The sequence below is a fragment of the Melanotaenia boesemani genome, chromosome 17 (genome assembly GCF_017639745.1).
Source record: "Melanotaenia boesemani isolate fMelBoe1 chromosome 17, fMelBoe1.pri, whole genome shotgun sequence".
Classification (NCBI taxonomy): Eukaryota; Metazoa; Chordata; class Actinopteri; order Atheriniformes; family Melanotaeniidae; genus Melanotaenia; species Melanotaenia boesemani.
The window spans coordinates 31,328,800-31,349,563 of NC_055698.1; the positions used below are offsets into that span (position 1 = coordinate 31,328,800).

At 38.4% G+C, this 20,764-nt stretch overlaps 1 protein-coding gene across 3 annotated transcripts; it reads left to right on the forward strand.

The window, feature by feature from the left end:
* The first annotated feature begins 94 nt into the window (after positions 1-94).
* On the forward strand, positions 95-19,083 carry LOC121628218 (T-cell differentiation antigen CD6-like). 3 transcript variants are annotated; one of them, XM_041967196.1, is made up of 13 exons: positions 95-293; positions 3,444-3,545; positions 5,441-5,722; positions 6,375-6,689; positions 8,143-8,457; positions 9,940-10,002; positions 10,136-10,276; positions 12,910-13,026; positions 13,199-13,321; positions 13,486-13,554; positions 16,813-16,986; positions 17,284-17,373; positions 17,507-19,083. In XM_041967196.1, the coding sequence occupies exons 1-13, from the start codon at positions 248-250 to the stop codon at positions 17,581-17,583; spliced, it is 1,914 nt and encodes a 637-aa protein (XP_041823130.1). In that variant the 5' UTR covers positions 95-247; the 3' UTR covers positions 17,584-19,083. The 3 variants fall into 3 exon arrangements, with proteins under 3 accessions (XP_041823130.1, XP_041823131.1, XP_041823132.1); XM_041967197.1 differs by lacking the exon at positions 13,199-13,321 and having other exon boundaries at positions 13,486-13,559; positions 16,812-16,986; XM_041967198.1 differs by lacking the exon at positions 13,199-13,321 and having other exon boundaries at positions 98-293.
* Positions 19,084-20,764: the final 1,681 nt, after the last annotated feature.

Consider the following 20,764-nt stretch of genomic DNA (forward strand, 5'->3'; position numbering starts at 1 on the left):
CAAACCTGAAGGTTTATGTGTTGTACTGTACCATGGTACTGGTTCCTTGTTTTTTTTACTTCTCTTAAGGGCATCAGTGGTAAAATCTTGAAGTTTTCACTTCCTGTTTAAATTCAACAAAAAAGGTTTCTTGGTGCAACGTCACGCGGGGTCATGAGAGGAAACCAGACGTGCAGGCAGCTTTGGCTGATTTCAGTTTGAGCAGGTTTGACGTTCAGCTTGGAGCCGAGAGACTGAGGAAACGAAGATGCTGAAATCTCTTTTAATTATCCAGCTGGGCTGTCTTTGTCAAGGTAATGTTTTCCACTTTCATCAGCTTAACTGCATTTTATAAGACTTTATAAATATATTATTATATTATTATAAGATTTTATAAGACAAGATAACTTATTATTCTATAATCTACTATGTTTTAATCTCCTTTTATCACCTTGTCTGGTAGATACAGGTATGTATTTCTATTCTGTTTCCTTTTTTTAACCCCTTGACACCTGAATTTATTCACCATTATATAAAAACAACATATAAAGGAGAAAAAAAATCAGGAAAAAAAAAGACTGGAATAAAACAAAATACAACTAAATAAATAAATTATAAATAACAAAATAAATACATATGTGAATAAAAGCAAATTAATCAATTAGATACAAAGAAGGCCACAAAAAGCATGTAGGGGTAAAAAATACTTTTGCTTGAAAAAGTATTGAAAGTTATCTGTGGTAGAAAAACGCAGTATATCATTTTGGTAAAGATTAAGCGCCATGTGATGCATCCTAGATTCATTCTAAAAATAACATTTTCTTTGTAACCCTAAAGATTGTTAATAAAACATTCTGATTTTGTTTTAAATTTTTGTTTAGTCTTGAACCCATCATCTTTTGTTTGTGTCCTCTGTATTCTTTTCCAACATAAAGATAGTTTATACGTTGGCAGTGGCGCAGATTAGGAACAAAAGACAGTCCTGTGCAACCTTTAATTCTTTATATATTCATTCTAAGGAGCCGGTTTTCTAATCGGTCTTGAGCAATAGTTCATATAACAGACAATGCAATAAAAATTTTTTTAAATGATATCTTTAGGCTTTTTGTTACCAGAAGTATGTCACAGAGACAAATAATTTGTTCTTGTTTCTTTAGATTCATTTCTAAAAAACAGCAAAAATGACACAGTTTAACAGAAAATAAGATTTTTGCAGCAACACAATGATTCCTGGGGAAAATAAATATGTATATGGTAAATGGACTTGTACTTATAAAGCGCTTTTCCAGTCAGATTGACCACTCAAAGCGCTTTAGACTACTTATCACATTCACCCATTCACACACACATTCACACCCCCGATAGACACATCGGGAGGCAATGTGGGGTTAAGTGTCTTGCCCAAGGACACTTCGGCATGTAGTCAACGGAAGCCTGCCTTCCAGTCAAAAGACGACTGCTCTTCCTCCTGAGCTACAGCTGCCCATATATTATTATTATATATATATATATATATATAATAATTGTCCCCTCGCCCTCCGTGGGCGGTCTCTCTCTCATCCATTCAATATATACATACATACATACATATATACATATATATATATCTATATATATATAGATATATATATATATATAGATATATATATATATATATATCTATATATAAATCAAGTTTTGAGCAATGTTCAATTTTTTGAGTTTCACACATACACACACACACACAAACACATATATATGTGTGTGTGTGTGTGTGTGTGAAACTCAAAAAATTGAACATTGCTCAAAACTTGATTTATTTCAGTAATTCAATTAAAAAGTGAAACTAATATAACACAGACTCATTACATGCAAAAGGAGATATTTTAAGTATTTATTTGATATAATTTTATGATTATGACTTACATCTTATGAAAACACCGAAAACAGTGGGAAAAGGTTCAGTGCTGTAGCCTCTAAGAGCCGCACTCTAATCAACTAATTAATCCAGACACCTGTAGAGGCCTCCTGAGCATCTAGATGGTCTCAGTCTGTTCCAGGGGAGTCCAGCATCATGGGGAATGTTGCTGACCTGACAGTTGGGTAGAAAACCATCACTGACTCCCTCCACAAGGAGGGAAAGCCTCAGCAGGTGACTGCAGAAGAAGCTGGATGCTCTCAAGGTGCTGCATCAAAGCGCATCAAGAAGAAGCCGAGTGGAAGGAGAAGCTGAAACAGGATGAAGCAGCTGGAGAGGACGGTCAGGAAAAGGCCGATCAGAAATGTGGGGGAGCTTCACCAGGACTGGACTGAGGCTGGAGTTAGAGCTTCCAGAGCCACCACACACAGACGGATCCTGGACCTGGACTTTACGAGTCGTAGTCCTCTAGTCCAGTTGCTCCTGAACACAACAGAACACCAGCAGCTTCTGACCTGGACTAAAGAAACCAGGACCCGATCTGCTGAGCAGTGGTCTAAAGAGCTCTTTTCCGATGAGCAAGGTCCCAGAGTCTGGAGGAAGACTGGAGAGGCAACAATCCAAGACTCTTAAAGTGCAGCGTGATGTTTCCACAGTGGGTAGTGATGTGGGAGCCATGACATCTGGTTCTGGTCCACTGGGCTTTATTAAGTCCAGAGTCCACGCAGCATCTACCAGGAGGTTTTAGAGCTCTTCATGTTTCCTTTGTGGAGATGTGGAGATGCTGAATTTATTTTCCAGCAGGACTCGGCACCTGCCCACACTGCCCCAAGAACCAGAACCTGGTTCAATGACCAAGGATTACAGGGCTGGACTGGCCACAGATTCTCAAGACCTGAACCCCGTAGAAAACCTATGGAGTGTTGGCAAGAGGAAGATGAGACACATGAGACGGAGCCATGCAGAAGAGCTGAAGGACTGAAGCATCCTGGTCTTCATTCTACCCAGCAGGACACCAGGCTGGTAACATCCAAGCCGCATGGAGGCAGGAGTCCATGCAGAAGGGCTCAGACCAAGACCCGGTCCATATGCAGGACTAGACCAAGACCTGGTTCATATGCAGGCCTAGACCGAGAACTAGCTTCATATGCAGGACTAGACTCTTCAGAAGGTCATATTTCTGGATTCAGTATCCTTTATATTTATTTATTTTTTAATTTAGTTTTCAAATTTTCTGAGATTTTTTTTTTGGGGGATTTTAATAAGCTGCAAATATACAACTTATTTAAACGAAATAAATTAAGTTTTACAAGATATTCAGATTTTTGGAGTTTCACGTGTGTGTGTGTGTGTGTGTGTGTGTGTGTGTGTGTGTGTGTGTGTGTGTGTGTGTGTGTGTGCATTTTAATTCATTTACATACCTCAACCAAAATCTACTCACTTGGTCAAGATTTCGATTCTTCAGAAGTCCTGTGGTGGTGAAGATGTTTGATGTGGTGATTTGGTGTGTTGGCTGGATGTTTATGGCATTACTGAGAGTGAAAGTAAAACCTATTTTTTTTTTCAGCTTTTCAAAATTCAACCACTCTGACAAACACAACCACTGACAGAACAGCTAACGCCAGCGTGAAAGCAGAAAGAAACGAGAAGTTGCAAGAAGTGTTCATAAGTAAGTGAAAACTTTACCTACAGTTTCATATAACTCCTTTTTGCCCACTGTTCAGTAATCTGTAGAGACTATGTCCTGTTTTCCACAATCAGCAGAAGCACTCTGCACAAGCTGCAGGGAAGTCTTATTGTCACAGGATGTGGGGGTAAATTCTGCAGGTGCAAATCAAACTGAAGAAACCCACACTCCATCTCCTACGCAGACTCTGCTTTGCCCTGCAAACAAAGTTTCTTGCAGCTTGTGTAGAAGTGATATCCCACTTAACAGTTTCTGTCTTAGAAACATCTCATCCTAATAATCTGTCTCTTATATTTGTAAAGATGGTAAAAGTAAAACTGGTCACAAAAAAATGGCTAAATATGTGTGCAAAGAAAAAAGCTTTATATAAATGAAAAAAAAGTGAAGTTGATTAGTAGAATTTCCACCTGTTGAACGCAGAGATATAAACTGGAAAAAGATGGCTATGACCTGTAAGACGGTTCTTCAAATGTGCCAGCTGGAACATGGAGCCACATAAAAATACAATTAATGTCACTTCATACTGAGAATCACATTTAAGATCATTCATTTTAAGATGCAACATTAACTCAAACTGCTGTTTTATCTCTGTCAAGTACAATAAGGTTTATTGTCCAGTGAACTTTGCATAATTTTAAACTTGTTTTAAATGCCAGTAAAAAGAAACCTGATGCTCTCCAAGTAAAAAAAATGAATCAAAGCAACTAAATTTTTACAGGTCTGAGATTAAATCGGCATCTAAAAACACAAATGACTTACTTCACGTTCAGAAACTGGTTAAAAGAAAGAAAAGGGAAAAGATTAATCAAGTTCTTTTAATAAAATAAAGCTTCTCAGCTACGTTTCTGTGCTGTACTGCAGAGAAGCCACCAACATGCATGGTTACTGCAAAGCTGCAGATACAGTCATGCCATGCTGCACGGAGGTTTTTCAACAACCTTGAACCACTAACTTAACCGAAAGTTGGACTGCCAGGGGCGGAGTTACAGGGGTGGCCAGGGTGGCACTGACCACCTCAGATCTGATTGGACACCCCGGGTGCCACTCAGGTGATTGACAGGCCACCGGAGGAGGACATAATGTCTTTACAGACACACATCGATCTCCAGCATCACCACACCAGTCTGAGTAAATGTTACTGTGTGGCTTCCTAACCAGTTACTCACATTTGACTATACATTTCCCGTTAAAGTACAACTATGAATGTTTTAAGATGTAAATGGGGCATTATATGCACACCCCAACACAGGGAGAAGAGACAGGAAGGAGCCAGCGCACCATTTAATTTATTTTTTAAAAGATTTTCAGTTTTCATTTTATTACTTTTGATCAGTTTGCTTCGTTTTAAAATCCCTCAGGAAGAAACTGATGTTTAAACGATAAAATATGTTCCTGCGCTTTGCAGTTTTCTAACTGATATTTCTGATTTACTTTCCACCTGTCGCAGATCTTATATGTGAGACATTTAAAAATGAATAGTTAGATTAAACTGGTTATGTGGGAGAGGGATTCAGATTAGAGTCAATAGCTTTTTAAAGTTAAAGATGTCTTTCACGATACAACCTCACCTCCCAAAATAAAATATAAAAGAGGACTCACATCCTCATATAGTGGAATGGATTAATTTAGTTTGTTTTTAGTTATGACAGTAAAAACATAATTTTATGAACCTTTGTTTCCATTTTGTTGTAATTTCCTGTCACCTACTAAACCAACATTTCCAGCACATCTCAGTCCTACGCTGATGATTTTATGTTATCGGGTGTAAAATCAATAGCACAGTAGCTGCCAGGAACACCCAAGTCTAGAAACAGAGCATGAGAAGTGACATGAGTTTGCCTGGAAGCATCACTTTGTTTTTTTATGTCTGTCCTCAGACGACCCGTATGTTCACCATCTCGCTGCGAAATGCCGCTGGACTCTCAGGATGTCTGGAAACAGGAGTAACGACATGGTACCGCTCCCCTCAGACTCTGCAGACCAGTTGGCTCAACAGATCTGCCAGGATCTCGACTGTGGCAGCATTTTTAATGTAGAAAAAACCAGCTCAGCTCCCAACACCAGCTGCTTTCACCACTGCTTCTTCAAAGACCAGCGTCTGCAGAACTGCTCTGAGACTGCAGGAAGTAGCTGCTCTGTGATCACCGATGTTGTTTGTGGTAAGAGACTTAGACTTTGTGCAAAGTGGTGATGGGATGAAAGAACTAATGGTAAAACATGTGCAAGTAAGGCATCTGTGCTGGGAGGCACGTGAAAACATGCATGTTTTTTGCATGTTACATGTTGCATATTTACTGTTGCTTTGACCAGGCCTGCATTACGGCCAGATCTGGGCCAGATCTGGTGCGAAGATATCAGTGCTGGCATGGCAAGGGATATGTCAACCGGATGTCGGCCATGTCTGGCAATGAAGCCAATGTTTATATAATTAAATGCTACATGTGGTTTAGTTTATGTGGTCCAGATTTATCCATGCCATATGTGGGCCACTGGGTTATACTTTAAGGCATTAAAGGCAGGATCACCATCTCCAGACCTCTGGGGCCAGTGTCCTGCAAGTTCTGCACCAGCTTCTTGATGACCCATTCATTTGAATTAGGTCTTACATTTAAAGCTTACATAACACTGGCCCAAATGGCCTGGAGTTGGTGATCCTTGCATCAAGGTATGCTTTAGGTCAGGAATCCTCAATCCTGGTCCTTTAGTAGAAATAGGGTCACTAAAAACTTTGAAGAAGCACACTTGATATAAAAAATAAACAAAAAACAAATTTTAAATCTATGATTAACAGTATAACCATGTAATCTTCAGGTCGTCAGTCTGTACGGTTGGCAGGAGGGTCAGACCGCTGTGCTGGACGGGTGGAGGTCTGGAGAGAAGGGAAGTGGGGCACAGTGTGTGACGACCAGTGGGACCTGAGGGACGCTGATGTGGTGTGCGCTCAGCTTGGCTGTGGGTACGCCCTCGATGTGACGGGTGAGGGTGGCTCCTTTCCCCCCGGCAGAGGGCCCGTCCACCTGGACGAACTGAACTGCACCGGCAGCGAGGAGAACCTGTGGTCCTGTCCGGCTGCTCAAGATGAATCCGACTGTGGACACAAAGAGGATGCCGGTGTTGTGTGCTCAGGTCAAAGTCTCATTCAATAAGATAAAACAAACATGCAACCACTTATTTCAGCAGGCTGGTCTAATATTCATGAAACAAAATGATCACGGTTTGTGCAGGTGGACACAAATTGTCTAAATTCTTGTGGGAAATTAAATTCCTGCCCTTTGTTTGTAGTTGAGCTTAAATTTGTAACCCTGGAAACCTAGATAATGGAGCACTCTGTGACAGATGGCCTGTTTTAAGCCAAACCTTGATGTTTTCATATTATTTTACAAAGTGTAAAAAACAATCATTCCAAACAAGAAACAAACCAGTGGTTTTTACTCCACTGCCGCCCCTTCTGCCTCCTAACTGAACTTGCAGAAATGTGTGTACTTTTGTCATGGCTGTGGTTTTTCATGTGCATTTGAAAATGAGGGAAGCAGCTAAATGTGGAAAGAGGAAAAAAAAAAAAAATCTTGCTACGATGACATGATTTTAACTCCACTCTGAATGAAGTTTTAGGAACCAATAAGTTTGATCACATGAATGACCGCTTTCCTCCGCCTCCTGAGACTAAACCCGACAAATACTCGCTGATATGAAGGAATAAATGCAACACACCCAACAGACAAAATGTCTGAAAAGCAAAAATCTTTTAAAAAATACAATAACTTCAAATGTAAGCAGGTCAGTTGAAAACTTCTGGCAATGTTGGTATTTTGATTTTGGTTAAACTTTTATGTAAAATTTGTTTGGCTTACAGGCTGACAAAGATTAGTTAAATAAAGTGTCTGTGCAAGTTTTTGTGACATTTCAACTGAATTTAGGAACCATTAGACCAACAAAATAAACAAGTTGCTTCTTTTGAGAAGATATGAGACAAAATTTAAAACGTTGCTCTACCTCCTAGCCCAAACTTCAGTTAACATAAGTTCTTCTAGCCTCCATTGTGTCTAATAAAAAAACATTTACATTAAAATGCTAACATGACACGTTAGCTGGTGTTCGTTCTTCACCGAGGACTCATTTTTATGTTGTAGCATTGGTGTTGCTCCAGTTTGGTTTTACATTAGACATCTCGTTTAGTATTTTCACTTTTTATTAGTTTGAAACAAGAGTTTAATACTTTTCTTTATTCTTACTCATTTTCTCAAGTTTCCTCCATTATGCCATCAAATCAAACCTGCTCCCAATCCAGAGGCAGCCCGTGAACATGTGTTACAGTAAAATTGACATGTGACATGTTTTGACATTTGACGTGTTAATGTCAGTGTTAATTGGACCAGTGTCGTTGTTTCAGTACATGCAATACAATAATTGTTTTTTTTATTATTAAACTGCAGGAGATATAGATTTCTACACCAAATTTGATGACTATTTAATAATTACCTTCTGCACAGAAAGCCTGTTAGTAATATCTTACTGTAGCAAATGTTATTTATGTCCCTCTAATATTGTCATAGCTCATCAAATCTGCTTTTCTGTGCAGAGATGAGAGCCGTCAGACTGACTGGAGGCCTGGATCGCTGCTCTGGTAAAGTGGAGATCCATCGTAATGGCAGTTGGGGGTCGCTGTGTGACAACACCTGGAATGTTGACATGGCGTCCATGGTGTGCTCCATGCTGCACTGTGGTGCTCAGCCAGAGAAATATACTCAGTTTCTTCCACCTTTCACCCACACCAATACGACACCATTGTACTCATATTCCTGCCCTTCATCTGAGAGTCTATGGCAGTGCAAGGAGTTCATCAACCACCGTTTCCTGTGTGCGGACTCAAAACCTTCTGGTGTCATCTGTAATGGTGAGTGTCAGAGTTCTGGTTGTTATTGCTTTTATTCGTGTGGCATCTGCTCCATTAGTTATACGTAACATGAAGCGGTGGCGACTAAGCTCATTGTACACAGACATGCTCTTCATCCCTGGAGAATGGGTTAGGTTTGAGCTGTTTTTAGTCCTTCCAGTCATTCAAATCATGAAACGGATCAAGGTTACTTTAGGTTTGCTCAAGAGAAAAGGAAAGCAAGCCAGAATTTACAAAAAGATGTGGAGAAAAGTGTCATGTGACCTTTTGGTTGCAATAAAAAGGAGTTGAGTCAAATCAGAAAAATGGTAATAAAAGTCACATTTTTAAAATATGAGGTCTTTATTTGGCCCTTTAACAAAATGTAAGAAAAAAATGTAAGTTTTTTTTTGGTGGGAGGGATATCTAACATTTATTACCATGTGGTAGTTTTAAAATATTATAATATAGTTTTTTGCTTCTGGGTATCTATTAGGGGACAGAAGACAAGTATCAGATTGTGTTCAACAGGATTTTGAGCAAAGTTTAAACCATAAATTGAAGCAAAATGTCTCAGAAACTGTATGTAAAAAATGTGTCACGTCGGGCTCTTATGGGTTAAAGGTTTTTTAAATCACTTCAGCGGGTTAGTGTCGTTCTCTGCTAGCTGACGCTATGCTGAGGCTAAATTAAAGCTCAGGGATGATGAAAGCTGTAGCTGCTTCTTGTTTTACTCTTCAAGACTGTAGTCACTAAACAAGAAGTTAACAACAAAAGACACTATAAAAAAATCAAAACACAAAACAAAACAGAGGAGCAGAAACATTGCAGGATTTGTCATGAAGGATCTTAATCCCAACTGCTTTCATGCATCCAGACACCAAGACATTTTAGACTGTTAAAAGTGTGGAAACCTCTAAAACATGCAGGCTTAGCATCCCCGAGGACCAGGGCCGAGAAATCCTGATGTAGGTGTGATGAAATAAAAACATGCAGGGCCATCTCCAGCTCAGGGTGAGACACGATGAAACTCTGCTTGGCAGTTTTTTAAATGATAAAAACAGAAGAGAACCAGTGACTTAAGATGAGCCTCCAGAGACCAGGCTGAGTCCAGAGTTGCTCAGAGGTTTAACACAAGAGACTCTACTGTCATTAAGCTGATAAAAAAAAAGGACAAATTCCTCTAAACATCCCAGTTCCCAGAGATTCAGAGAAGAGAAATTGAATTCTGATTAGTTGCTAAATCATGCAGGAAAAGCAAAAACAACAAAAACCTTTGGGAACCTGTTAAAGGTCAAAATGCATTTAAAAAATAAGTTTATTTAATCTAAAAAAAAAAGCATAAAAATTGAAAAAATAAAGTAAAAAACAAAACAGAAAATCCCAAATGAGACTAAATCAAAACAACAGAGTTGTCTTTTATTTTCTGCAAAAATTCTCACTGATGATTTCAGCTTCAGAAATATTATTAAAAAATTTACTTTATTTCTTTTTGTCCTGCAGGATCCCTCGGGCTTCCCGGACCCACCACAGTTGGTACAGAGGTGGTGACAGAAGGCACAACTGGTAAATATTTAAGATTTCATTCAGATTATCAACACATCAAATAGAAATATTCCTTGTTACAGAGCATGGTGTCTCTGAAAGACTGAAGGACAACAAACTCCCTGTAAGTCTCTGTCTTGGTCTGTTCACCCAGCAGGGACAACCTCAGCGGCTGCTGCTGAAAGCTTGGAGATGTCGTTTCTGGCACTTCTGAGCACCATCACTCTGTCTCTCGTGCTCCTCGTGCTTCTCATCATAAACACCATCATCTGCTGCCTATACAGAAAGAGGAATGGTTAGTTCTGGTGAAGTCGTGTCTGCTTTCATCTCCTGCAGGTTTCATGCAGCGTTTGAAGACATCTAGAAGAGGAAAGATGCATCTGCTGGTTTCAGCGCAGCAAACTTCCTTTTCAACCAATCTCAAGGATTAGTTTAAGATTTACCATCAAAGTATACCAGCAAAGATTTGATGTTTCCAGTCGGTTGCTCCTCTGTAGAAGTTTATAAGAACAGCTTATCCTTCTGATACGAGGCAGCGCTACTGAGGTAGAGATGTGTGCAGCAGGGTTTTCTTGAAGCACTGCAGCAAGATTGCAGACTTCCTGCCACCATGAAATGTTACAACCTGATTAGATGATGGTTGTTTGTTCTGGATGTCCCGTCATGAGTTTACAGTTAAGGATCCTTGGGTAAGAGCCGTAATGCTTCTGCCTGGTCTCAGATGTAAGTTGCTTTGGAGAAAAGTGTCTGCTTAATGACTGTAATGTAATAATATACAGAGTGAACCAGAGAGGCCTGACATCAGTCGTAGGCAAATTTATTTGTAGCACATTTTATGTACAAGACAATCCAAAGTGCTTTCCAGAAGGTTACGCGGTGCAGAAAGTACATGAAAGAACAAGAAGAGAAACAAAAGACCTAATTAAAAGTGTGTGCAAAATGATTAAATCAAAATGAAATCAAAACGATTAAGTATAGGTACATGAGAAAAATATCTTTAAAATGTTCTGTATTTATATAGCGCTTTTACCCAAAGCTCTTTACAATATACATCACACACACATTTGCACACTGATGGCGGAAGCTGCCATGCAAGGCGCTAACCACGACCTATCAGGAGCTATTTAGGCTAGGTTCATATTCTCTGATCATATCACAGATGGATTCTGGGCCTCAACCGTTCTGTTAAAGACCAGTTAAAGACCAGTACAGTAATTCAGTCTACTGGAGATGAACGCATGGAGGAGTTTCTTCTGCTCTTTTTTTGGGAGATAAAACTTTTAATTCTGTTGTTGAACTGGTAAAAATATGTCTTGGTGACAACTTTGATGTGGCTGCAAGTCAGATCTGAATCTATCAAAACTCCAAGGTTATGAGCTTAGAGATTTTTAGTGGATTTTTTTAAACAGTTCTGATAAATAAGGAGGTGCGAAGCCATTTAGAGCTTTAAAAACAAACCACCACGCTTTCTACTGTATCCTGAACTGAAACGGGAGCCAGTGCAGCGCTACCAGGATGGGAGTGGCATGTTCGTGCTTCCGGCTGCTGGTTAGGAAACGAGTGGCAGAATGTTTTACAAGCTGTGAACGGGAGGTGCAGGGTTGATACCAACAATAAAGCATTGCAGGAGTCAAGTCTGAAGCTCACAAAGAGACGGAAGGCCTTCTGCAGATCACTGTGGCTGACAAAAGGCTTGACTTTGGACAAAAGATGAAGCTGGAAGAAGCTTGTTTTCACAACAGCATCGACTAGATTGTCCAATTTCAAGCAACAGTTTTACCGCTTTACCCCCAGATTTTTAACCACCTGATTGTAGTGGGGGGCTGACAGACCTAGACTGGGAACAGCTGTGTCTGGCTTATTGGAAGCATTATAAAAAATCCAATCTGTTTCGTCGTTATTTAGGTGGAGGAAGTTTTGAGAGATCCAGTGGTTAATGTCCTTTAAGCAGCCATTAATGGAGTTTAGACTAAGTGGAGAAATGAGAGTGACTGGTAGATATATTAGCAGGTCATCTGCATACAGATGAAAAGACATATTATGGCGTTTAATAATCGGTCCTAAAGGCAACATGTATCATGAGAAGAACACAGGCCCCAGAACGGATCCCTGCGGCACACCAGAGGTCATTGTCTTGATGTGGAAGGGGGCTAGGAATAAATAAGTTTAGACTTCTTCCCATTCCTTTTCAGACGTGAAATTACTTTTTTTCTGCTTATGTTTTAGTGTGATGACTTTCCACCTGCTTGCTTTCTTTATTTGTTGTTGGTTATTCTGTCATGTTCTAAATAAATTATGGGCACATCTACCACACTACTGCTGTGGTTATTAGCGTGCCAAAGCTAACTAATTAGCTGCCGATTCAACTCTTCTTTGCTACTTTATGCATAGAATGGGCATTATTGTCATTATACAGTGTTTTTGACTATCAAGTGTGGCAAGTGCAAAGGGATATTACTTTTATTATGATCAATTTTCATCTGGGGGAGTTAAACCCCCAGTAAATCTAAGACTAAGACGCAGCTTCAAATAAATGGCACCTTGGCAGACGGATTCCCTTACAAAAGCAATATTTTATTTAACAATTAAGATTGTTTTAAAAGAACATAGTTGAAAGCATATAAAACCTGACAATTCACTAATATAAAGCTCAAGCATGGGTTAAGATCACATTGCAGTTAGAACCCTGTAAACAAAAAGGATTAATACATGCAAAACAAGAACACTTCAAGCAATAATTGTAAATTAAGACCAGAAAAAACAAAAGAAACCAAACAATATTCTCAGTAAAATCTGGGCTGAATCCACAGTGTAAGAAGTTTGTATTCACCCCTTGCATTGGATGAAACAAATAAACACTACAAACAAAGTCTTCAGTCACATTATAGGAGCCTGACCAATCTACCTTTTGTTTTGTGTGTTTTGCAGCTTTCTTAATCCAGCAGTCGCGCACCAGCTCACGGCCGTCTTGTGAAAAGCCTCATAACGACAACACAGAGGCCGTCAATCTGGTCAAAGTCACGGCCAACCCGCAGCAGACCGATGGTAAGTGGTCTAACATCTCTAAGAATGTTTTATATTCCCTCACGTACTAATCACTTCTGCTTTTTCCTTCATTATACCCTGCGATTATTTTACTCATGCACTGTGGTGTTACTAATTTGTGCAGCGCTGATCATCTAATCAAGCTTTTTTATTTTATTTTTGTCTCAAAAAGCCCCCTCCAATCCCAGGTATCTTTGGACCCAGTTTAGTAGTGCTGACAGTACATCAGTAGATACAGACTATGAGCAGTATGAGCCATTCAATGACCCGTCTATCAATTTATCCACCTTTCAGAGTGAGCTACATTCTTTTTTCCCCTTAATTTGTTTTTCAGTCTTTGCTTCATGTGCATTCTGCATTCTGTGGTTTGAGCTGTTTTGCTGTGCGGATGAATGCACTTTGCACTGCATGTTTGTAAGATGCTTTGTGATGGAACTATTGCATCGTGTTATTTTGCAGATTCTCAGCGTTACAGAACAGACATGAATTCTTTGAAGCCCCCAGGCCTTAGTAGCCTCTGTGAAGAAGGTGAGTCATTTTAATTTAAGACAAAGATCTCAAACTTAAATGGTGACATTCCCATCAAGCACTACTGTAACAATAAACAGACAAAGTTTAAATCAGTTGATTTTATTCTGTCACAATCTGTATGTAAAGCAAATATGAAATACTGGTGTCTTTCCAGAAAAAATGAAGGTGGCTAAAATTATTCCACTTTTTAAATCAGGCAACAGGCAAAGCATCACAAATTATAGACCTATATCTTTACTTTCGGAGTTTTCAAAAATTTTGGAGAAGCTTTTTGTTAAAAAGTTAGACGCTTTTATTGAAAAACATTCTTTGAAAAAAACATTTTTCATGTCATCAAGAGGGACTTTATACATGTAGTATAAATCCCTGCTTGATAGAGTAAAATTGCCCAGCACCAGACAGCAGCCAGACAATCATTCTGTTTGCAACGATGCTGGACAAGACAGGTTAAAAAAAAAAAAAAAAAAAAAAAAAAAAAAGAAAAGCATTCTTTGATATATGACAATCAGTTTGGTTTTCGTAGTAATCGTTCAACAGCTTTGGCAATAATGAAAATTACAGAGGACATAACCACAGAACTGGACAACAAAAATCACACAGTGGGAGTTTTCATTGACCTTAAAAAGGCTTTCGACACTTTGGACCATCGTATACTGATTTCCAAATTACAGTCATATGGAATTAGAGGTATAGTGTTAAACTGGGTTATTAGTTATTTAGAAAACAGACAACAATATGTGGAGTATCTTGACCATAAATCTATGGTGAAAACAATTCTCTGTGGAGTCCCTCAAGGCTCTGTGCTTGGACCTAAACTTTTTACGTTATATATTAATGACATTTGTGATGTATCAAAAATTTTACGTTTTATTCTCTTCGCAGATGATACAAATTTTTTTGTGTCAGGAAAGAACTTAAAACTACTAATGAAAATAATAGAACAAGAAATGGTACTACTTCAGAAATGGTTCAGTGAAAATAAATTGTCTTTAAATTTAAGTAAAACAAGGTTTATGCTGTTTACAAATCAAAAATGCCCTGAAAATATTGATTTAAGTTTAAATGGAATCAGTATAAAGAGGGTGTCTGAATTTAGATTTTTAGGAGTAGTTATTGATGAAAAATTAAAATGGAAGTCACACATAGCATTCGTTAAAAAGAAAATTTGTAAAAACATTGCTGTGTTGAGTAAGGTCAAGTTTATGTTAAATTATAAGGCAATGCGAATTCTCTACTGTTCTCTTATTTTGCCATACTTGATGTACTGTTTGGAAGTGTGGGGTAATTCCTATAGCACCAATCTAAGCCCTCTAATTGTCTTACAAAAGAGGGCAATACGAATAATTAATAAAACTGCTCCTAAAGAGTCGACAACAGGATTGTTTCTGAAGTCAGGACTGTTAAAATTGCAAGACTTGGTTGTGATGAAAACATTATTAGTAATATATAAAGCTAGACATTTCTTGTTGCCACTTGGACTACAAACGCTTTTTATCCTAAATGATGAATCAAGTAGACGATATTGTGATTTTCAACATCCTTTTGCAAGAACTACATTCAAACAAATGAGTGTTTCAGTGGTTGGTGTAAAACAATGGAATTCACTTAAAACAGATCTTAAATGTTGTTCAAATATTCTCCAATTTAAATATAAATATAAAGAGTATATAATTAAAATGTATGAAAAGAATTGTCTGAATGGTTAAGAAAATAGAGGCATCTGCTGGATGTATTTGTGTTTTAAGAATCTACTGTTGATGAGGCTGTCCTGTTCGTTTAGAAATGAGGATGGGGTAGGAGTTAATAAGATTAATTCTTCTTCCTACTCCAATTCTCTCTGTTTTTTGTTTTTTTTTTGTTTTTTTTATCTCTTTCTATGGAATGTATTACAATTGTTGTATTTAAATTATTGTAATTATGAAATGTTTTGTTTTGAAATTGATGCATTAACGTGGGAAGAGGGGAAAGGAGAAGGGGGAAAGAAAGGAAAAAAAAAAAAAAAAAAAAAAAAAAGAAGAGAGAATAAATAAATAAAAGAAAAAAAAAAGAAAGAAAGAAAACCCAAATCCAAAAACCAAAAACTTTAAGAAACAGTGATAAGAGAACAAATCATATGCTTTAATTAATACGGGATCTCTCATGAATTCCTGCTGCTGATCGTCAACTAATGATCTAAGTGTGGATTTATGGGAAAACTTCACACTTAATAAATTAATTGATCAACATTAATTGATCAATATGTTGACAAATAAGCAAATTCAGACCAAAAAACATTTTGGTTACATAACATGGATTTTTTTTCTATATACAACAATCAGAGTTTGTACAGGGACAGCCTGTTCATTCCCACTCATGCACATATTAGGGGCCTAGTGTTTACAGAGGTGGGCTTGGGTCTGGAGGACCTGGGTTTGAGTTCCCGGGCCGGCAACTGAGGTGAACCACCGTGGGCCCCTGAGAGCAAGGCCCTTTACCCTGAACTGCTCCTCGGGTGCAGGAGCCACCTGTGTAGCTAGGATGGGTTAGATGTAGAGAAGGAATTTCCCAGCTCAGATAAGAAAGTATAATAAAATAAATAAAATATTCACACATAGGACTAAACTACTGGCTGTTGGTTCTTTTTGTTAGACACTCATGCTGCTCGAGGACACTAGGAACTGAACCGCCAACACCCTTCATTCTAATCCACAGCTGACTCAGTATGAACTAGTATGTCTGATAGAAAAAAAAAATCTATGGCATGTAACTAAAATGTTTTTTTGTCTGAATTTTACTAATTTGTCAGTATATTAATCAATGTATTAATTAACATTGAATTAATATTTAATTAATGATGTATTAAATGTGAAATATTCCCATAATTGCTTCATGACAAGCGACAGGAATTCATGATCCTGCATTAATTAATACATTAGGTCATTTCGAGTTTTTATTAAAGTACGATTTCTACCTTAATGTTACCGACGTAGTATACGCCCCCAAAAAGCTGGGACACTGTATGAAATGGAAATAAAACCAGGAAACAATGATTTCCAGATCTCATTAAGCCATATTTTATTCCCAGTAGAAGATAAACGACATATCAGATGATGAAACAGACATGTTAACATTTCTACCCTAATGTTACCGTATGAGCTGACAGTGAATCTGATGGCAGCAACATGTCTGTAAAAAGTAGCTCCAGGGTGATGTTTGGAGGTTATTATTCCATCATAATTTGTCTTTAATTTAACATATTTTATTTTTCTGGTCCAGGGCCTCCAAATCAAGCGATGGGAAGCTTTAGAAACCTAAATGGAGGCTCCATAGATCCTCAATATACCAGAGTCTCGAAGGTCTCCGTGGACTCGTTCGAATCCTCCAGCACTTCTTCTGGTGAAAGCTATGAAAACATAAGTGCCAACCCCAACTATATCAACGTTACTCCAGGTCAGTGCAGTAATGTGCAGAGTTACATAATGTTTGAGTTTGTGATGAATAAAGCTATTTCTTCATGAGATGACCTGAGATGCTGATTTTTTAGAGAGAAGTTGAGGGTTTTATTACAGTTTTTGCCTCTTTGAATGTAAAAAGATCACGTTGACATACTATTCATGACAATGAGTTGTAGAACCAGACTTTTCCTCTTGAACATTTTGAGAAATTTGGAGTTTTGTAAGTTCTACGACTCAGTTTTGTTTGGGAAGATGGTGAAAAACAACCTGAAAGTGAGTTTTCTAATTACAGAAGCAGGACTGGACCAGGACAACTTTAACTCTCCAATATACACAAACCCCTCCCTTCTCTATGGCGAAGCAGCTAACCTGCAGAGTTCAGGTAAATATAATATTAAACAGATATTACATGAGTGAGAAATAAAGATTTCTTACCTTTGTGACGCTTGTCCGACCATCAGATGATGAACTTTACTCCCCCGTGAGCCCCGACTGAAACCTTTTATCTGAGGAAGACAACGATGACATCGACACTTTACTGATGAAGCATCTTCATCTCAGCGATGGAGAATGTGAAGAGAGAAACGTGTGAGGAAAAACAAACTATTTAGTTTAATGTTTCCACTAAATTTTCCTGCATTTTAATCAGCAGTTCACAGGATGAATGTTTTCTGTGATAGAAGTTCGGTGTTCAGTTCTTTAAACTTGATCAAATTCATCACAAAACACAACTGTAGTCATCCTCAGTCACACGCCACCAGTTACATCTACATGTGCAAAACTTCTTCAGTCAAGTTATAATTCTGATCAGATCGGTACTGTTTTCATTGACCCTGAAAAGGCCCTTGATGTGCATGTACATGCATCACGTGTTTGAACAGGATGACTCATTTTGACATGTGCAGAACTGTCTGGTTTCAGGAAACAGCAAGAAAAAAAACACACTGATTCCTGGAGTAAACGTTGCTGTGTGTGCAGAATGATTCCCGTCTAACCAGTTGTTTTTATTGGTGAATACTTTAGTGTTAATGGTAAAGTTTATTTGTATGGCACCTTTCACTCGTCAAAAAGTGCTTCATAGGGAAAGTAAGTCGATGTAATGTGGTGTGCGATACTACTAGATTTGACTTCAATCCAACATCAGGGCCAGTATTGCAGATACCAGTGTCGAGGTCTGAGCATAATTTATACAAGGCTATCTGAGTTTACTAAGACTAATGACCAGTTCCACTTTGAAAATTAATATTAACTGATGTCAAAGATGACGAAGACATCACCGCCATCACTTTTACCCACATACTGAAAGGCTTCTGCCAGTTCCCTCTGGGTCGGGGGTCTGGATCTGGAGCTGTCGGTGTGAGGGACCGAGGCCAAGGATGAACAGAGCACAGGAGAATTTTTTAAGAAATTTGACCAAAAAAAACAACAAAAATACAAGTTCCCAAGTAAAAGTTCTGGGCCCATAAAAGAGGTCAAATAAACAGAACATCAATATAAGGAACTGAAGACTAACTGACACACAAGGGAAACTATATAATCTGGCTGATCAGACCATTCTGACACAAGAGGGAAATACATAACTATCTTCAGCTAACTTAACTAATTCACAACAGAACTTAAACAATTTAGACTCATAACTCATTAGGAAACAGAAATCTAAATAATCATAATTCTACATAAATTACAACTCTTTTACAATCTTCTGCTTGGAGCGTTTACATGGAGCATTTGTACTCTGATCAGGTTTTTAATCCGGTTACTGACAGTTTGCAGAGTATGTTAGATATTTCATTTTTGGTCTGCAGCTCCAAAGTTTCCTGTAATCAGAATACAAGACTCTGTAGATGGCAGCAGCTCACCTGTGTCCTCTAAACAAATGTCCATGCTGTCTTTCTGCTCCATGTCTCTTTTGGTTGTTGGACTTTTGGAAATCAGGCTTATGTGTTAAGGCATCTTCAGATGTTCTATGAATGTAAAAATATCTGTAATATATGAGATTTATGTCATTGTTACATTTGTAATGACCAGTATGTACATTTCCCATGTTTCCTGCATTTTTTGTACAATAAAAAAAATTTAAAAAAATGTATAATTCACTGATAGTTTGTGGACACCTGAATATTAATGACGTCTGTTTTGTCACTTGTGTTTCATTGATGTTGGGCCGTAAAGGAAGCTGTAACCAAGGCAGTAGTGTTCAAAGTTCTTGTTCCCTTCTCATTTCCTTAAATATTTTCAAGGAAACAGAAAGTCCATTCCCTCCATTAGACCCACTGAAGTCCAGGATCTGAGGAGGCTCTGTCCCTCCATCAGACCTGTTTCCACTGATCTTCAGTCCAGTTCTTGTGTCATGTGACCTACCTCAGCCTTTTCTCCATGTTTCCCTTCCTTATGAATGGCTTCTTGACAGCCACGTTTCTATGGAGACCATTTCTGATGAGGCTTCAGCCAACAGTGGATGGATCAGCTGAAGGTCCAGATGCTTTCACAGCACTTTCAGATCCTGTTCATCTGCTGTAGATGATTTCTAGTCCTGATTCTTCTTCTTTTGTCCTCCACGTGTCTAGTTTCTGCCTCCATGCTGAGATAAGACAAACTTCCAGCTACCAGCTGTTTGGGAATCACCTTGTTGCTGCTGAAATCCTGTTTTCTGTCAGACTGTCTGATCTTTGCTGGTTTTCACAGATTAAACTAAAGAAATTATGTGTCTTTGTAACAAAGAGTCTAAAGATCGAGTTTAACTTGGTTTTTAGGTTTTCTGGTTTGTGTCGACACAACTCTGGTTCATCCGGTGACTTAGGAACATCAGAGTTACGTCAGAGTTAGGAGACTTCAAGAAAAACAAACACATTCCTCTGAAAATGACCAGGTACAAACCTGGACTGAGAAAGAGAAAAAAATATATATCCAAAGAATAACTTTAAAAAGATCCTCAAAAAGCTGGGGAACTAATAAAATGCTTTGGCTGCTGGGAAGAGAAACATGAAGAAATGAGGGAAGCTTAAGAGTTTTACATTGTACAGAAAAATATTTAATTACAAATAAAACCAGCAAGATTTATGTAAAAGAACATGTTTACCACCAACTAACTAATTCTTTAAGAAGATTCAGTTGTTCTCAGTGTTTGAGGCTGAAAACACACCAAACTTATACCGTGGACTTTTTTCTTTATCAAATTATCAAAATGGTTCATTTCATACTTAACACACAATTGGTTTCTTAGAAAAAAATATTAAGATCTTCCACAAGGGGGCACTACAAGCTCACAAGTCAATAAAAATGAATGTCTGCGTTGAGATGTGCTGTCCTGTAAACTGAAGTAAAAAACAATGTGCCAAAGCAGCTGTTTTCCAGGCTGTAACACTGTGACAAATACCTGTCTGTGTTGTTTGAACAACATGTCCAAATATTGTTCTGTGAAGGTATTTGAGAGGGACACTGGATCCGTTGAGGAGCCAACACAAACCACCAGACCTGGCACGCTCTGCTTTTTCTGGCACATCTGCAGCAGCTGCAGAGCATCAGCGCTTCCTGCAGATTCACGCTGACACCTGGAATCAAATAGATGTCTCGTTTCATGGATGTTAACGTGATAAACTGCGTCAAAAGCTCTGTGCAACCTTTAATTAGGTGTAGCTGTGTTGAGCACAGGAATAAACATGGATTATCTGATGTGAGAGGAGGGAGTGGTGATGTTTACTGAGTGCAGTATTCTTTAACTGGATGTTTTTTGGCAAAGGAAAGGAGAATGAGGGTGTGTGTTGGACTGTGGG

What these genes read in the sequence shown, in the direction of transcription:
- LOC121628218 (XM_041967196.1), top strand. Translation starts at nt 248, where the DNA reads ATGCTGAAATCTCTTTTAATTATCCAGCTGGGCTGTCTTTGTCAAG. An exon ending in CCTATACAGAAAGAGGAATG is followed by an intron (nt 10,277 to 12,909) that starts GTTAGTTCTGGT and finishes TGTGTTTTGCAG; the next exon opens with CTTTCTTAATCCAGCAGTCG. An exon ending in CAATTTATCCACCTTTCAGA is followed by an intron (nt 13,322 to 13,485) that starts GTGAGCTACATT and finishes GTTATTTTGCAG; the next exon opens with ATTCTCAGCGTTACAGAACA.